The following is a 1,397-nucleotide window of genomic DNA, read 5'->3' as shown; positions in this document are numbered from 1 at the left end:
GGGAGGTCTGGCCGAATCACTAATCTTGACGCTTTCCTGTAAAAGCATGTAATCTTAGATTTTAGATTTCTTGTATAGTCCTAAAGTATTAAAAAGGGAACCAAATGAATCTAGAATTTACCTGGACAGATGTCTGAAGTTTATTTATAGCTCTTTTAAGCTTTGAAATGACAGCTTTTTCAAATAAGGTGACAGCTTCGTCACTGCGAGAAGTTAAAGTTCCTTGAATGTTAGTGACCACTTGACTTGATATGTCACTGCCAACATTTTGGAGTTTTCTTCTTAAATCTCTCTGAACAGATGATAGTTCCTCCTTAGTTGCAGTCTTCCTTTGCAATCCCATTAGAGTGTCCACCATCTCCCTCTGAGATGAAATAGCTTCACCCATCCTCGTCTTAGAAGTGAAAAGCTGCCTCAAAATTTGAGGAAGATCTTGACGCTTTGCCTGATCATCTTGAAGACATTCAAGAGTCTTTTGATCAACAAGACCAGTTTCGTCAGTCTTCTGATGATCATCTTGAAGAAGACTTTCCTCAGTATCATCTTGAAGAAGACTTTCCTTAGTATCATCTTGAAGAAGACTTTCCTCAGTATCATCTTGAAGAAGACTTTCCTCAGTCTTCTGATCTTCAAGCTGTTTTTTCTTCTTTCTTTGTAAAGAACGCACCAACGACAGCTGATCATAAGCATCTCCGCCTTTCTTCCTAGTATAGTGTTCATATAGGTTTACGGTTATTTGCCGATTCTGAGAAAACTTGGCACTAAGACACTCGTGCAGTTCAGACAAAGATAAGCAGTTTTGGAAGCATTCTTTAGCTGCAAGAACCACAGGTTGCATCTCTTTCATCTCTTTGTTTCGTTTCTTCAACCGATTTTCAAAATCATGATTAATGTGTTGAAAGAACTTATTAAATTTTGATTTTAGTGAATCCTGTAACAGTATCAGAATCAATTAATCAAAGACAAAAAAAAATAAAGCACAACAAAAACAAGTGACATACCATCATTTTGTCAATGGCTTTATCGATTTTGACAGCCACATCATCATCTGAAAAACGGATTCCGTCAAGGAGCTCCTTGTTGCCGACGAAAAGACAATCCCCCCAGAAGTCAGCATCACTGTTGTTTCCGACCAGCAGAGAATTCCAGATGTTAGCCGCTTTCAGTCTATCCACATCTTCCTGGCGTATATCGTAGTTGAGTACTGGCAAAAAGAATAACAAGCAACAGATCAAGATATATATATATATATATATAGCAGAAATTTATACTTTAAAATCATTAGAGATTCCTTAAATATATCAATCGATAAGAACTTTCCATCAAGAACGCTCGCCTCTACGGACACCACTAAGAGAAACATCAAAAATCGACAAGAGAATCAGAATTGAAGGCAA

General features: G+C 37.4%; 1 protein-coding gene across 1 annotated transcript; it reads right to left on the bottom strand.

The window, feature by feature from the left end:
- Nucleotides 1-12: 12 nt before the first annotated feature.
- On the bottom strand, nt 13-1,239 carry LOC9298365 (the record flags this gene model as incomplete). The annotated part of the gene is made up of 3 exons (XM_002862242.2): nt 1,002-1,239; nt 122-931; nt 13-36 (listed from the first exon to the last, which is right to left on the bottom strand). Coding segments are annotated over exons 1-3 (840 nt in total), but the record flags the coding sequence as incomplete, so codon positions are not given.
- Between the last annotated feature and the right edge of the window lie 158 nt (nt 1,240-1,397).

This window comes from Arabidopsis lyrata (assembly GCF_000004255.2).
Source record: "Arabidopsis lyrata subsp. lyrata unplaced genomic scaffold ARALYscaffold_770, whole genome shotgun sequence".
Classification (NCBI taxonomy): Eukaryota; Viridiplantae; Streptophyta; class Magnoliopsida; order Brassicales; family Brassicaceae; genus Arabidopsis; species Arabidopsis lyrata.
Note: the sequence above shows the minus strand (reverse complement) of the source record. Positions and strands in the feature narration are given on the sequence as shown.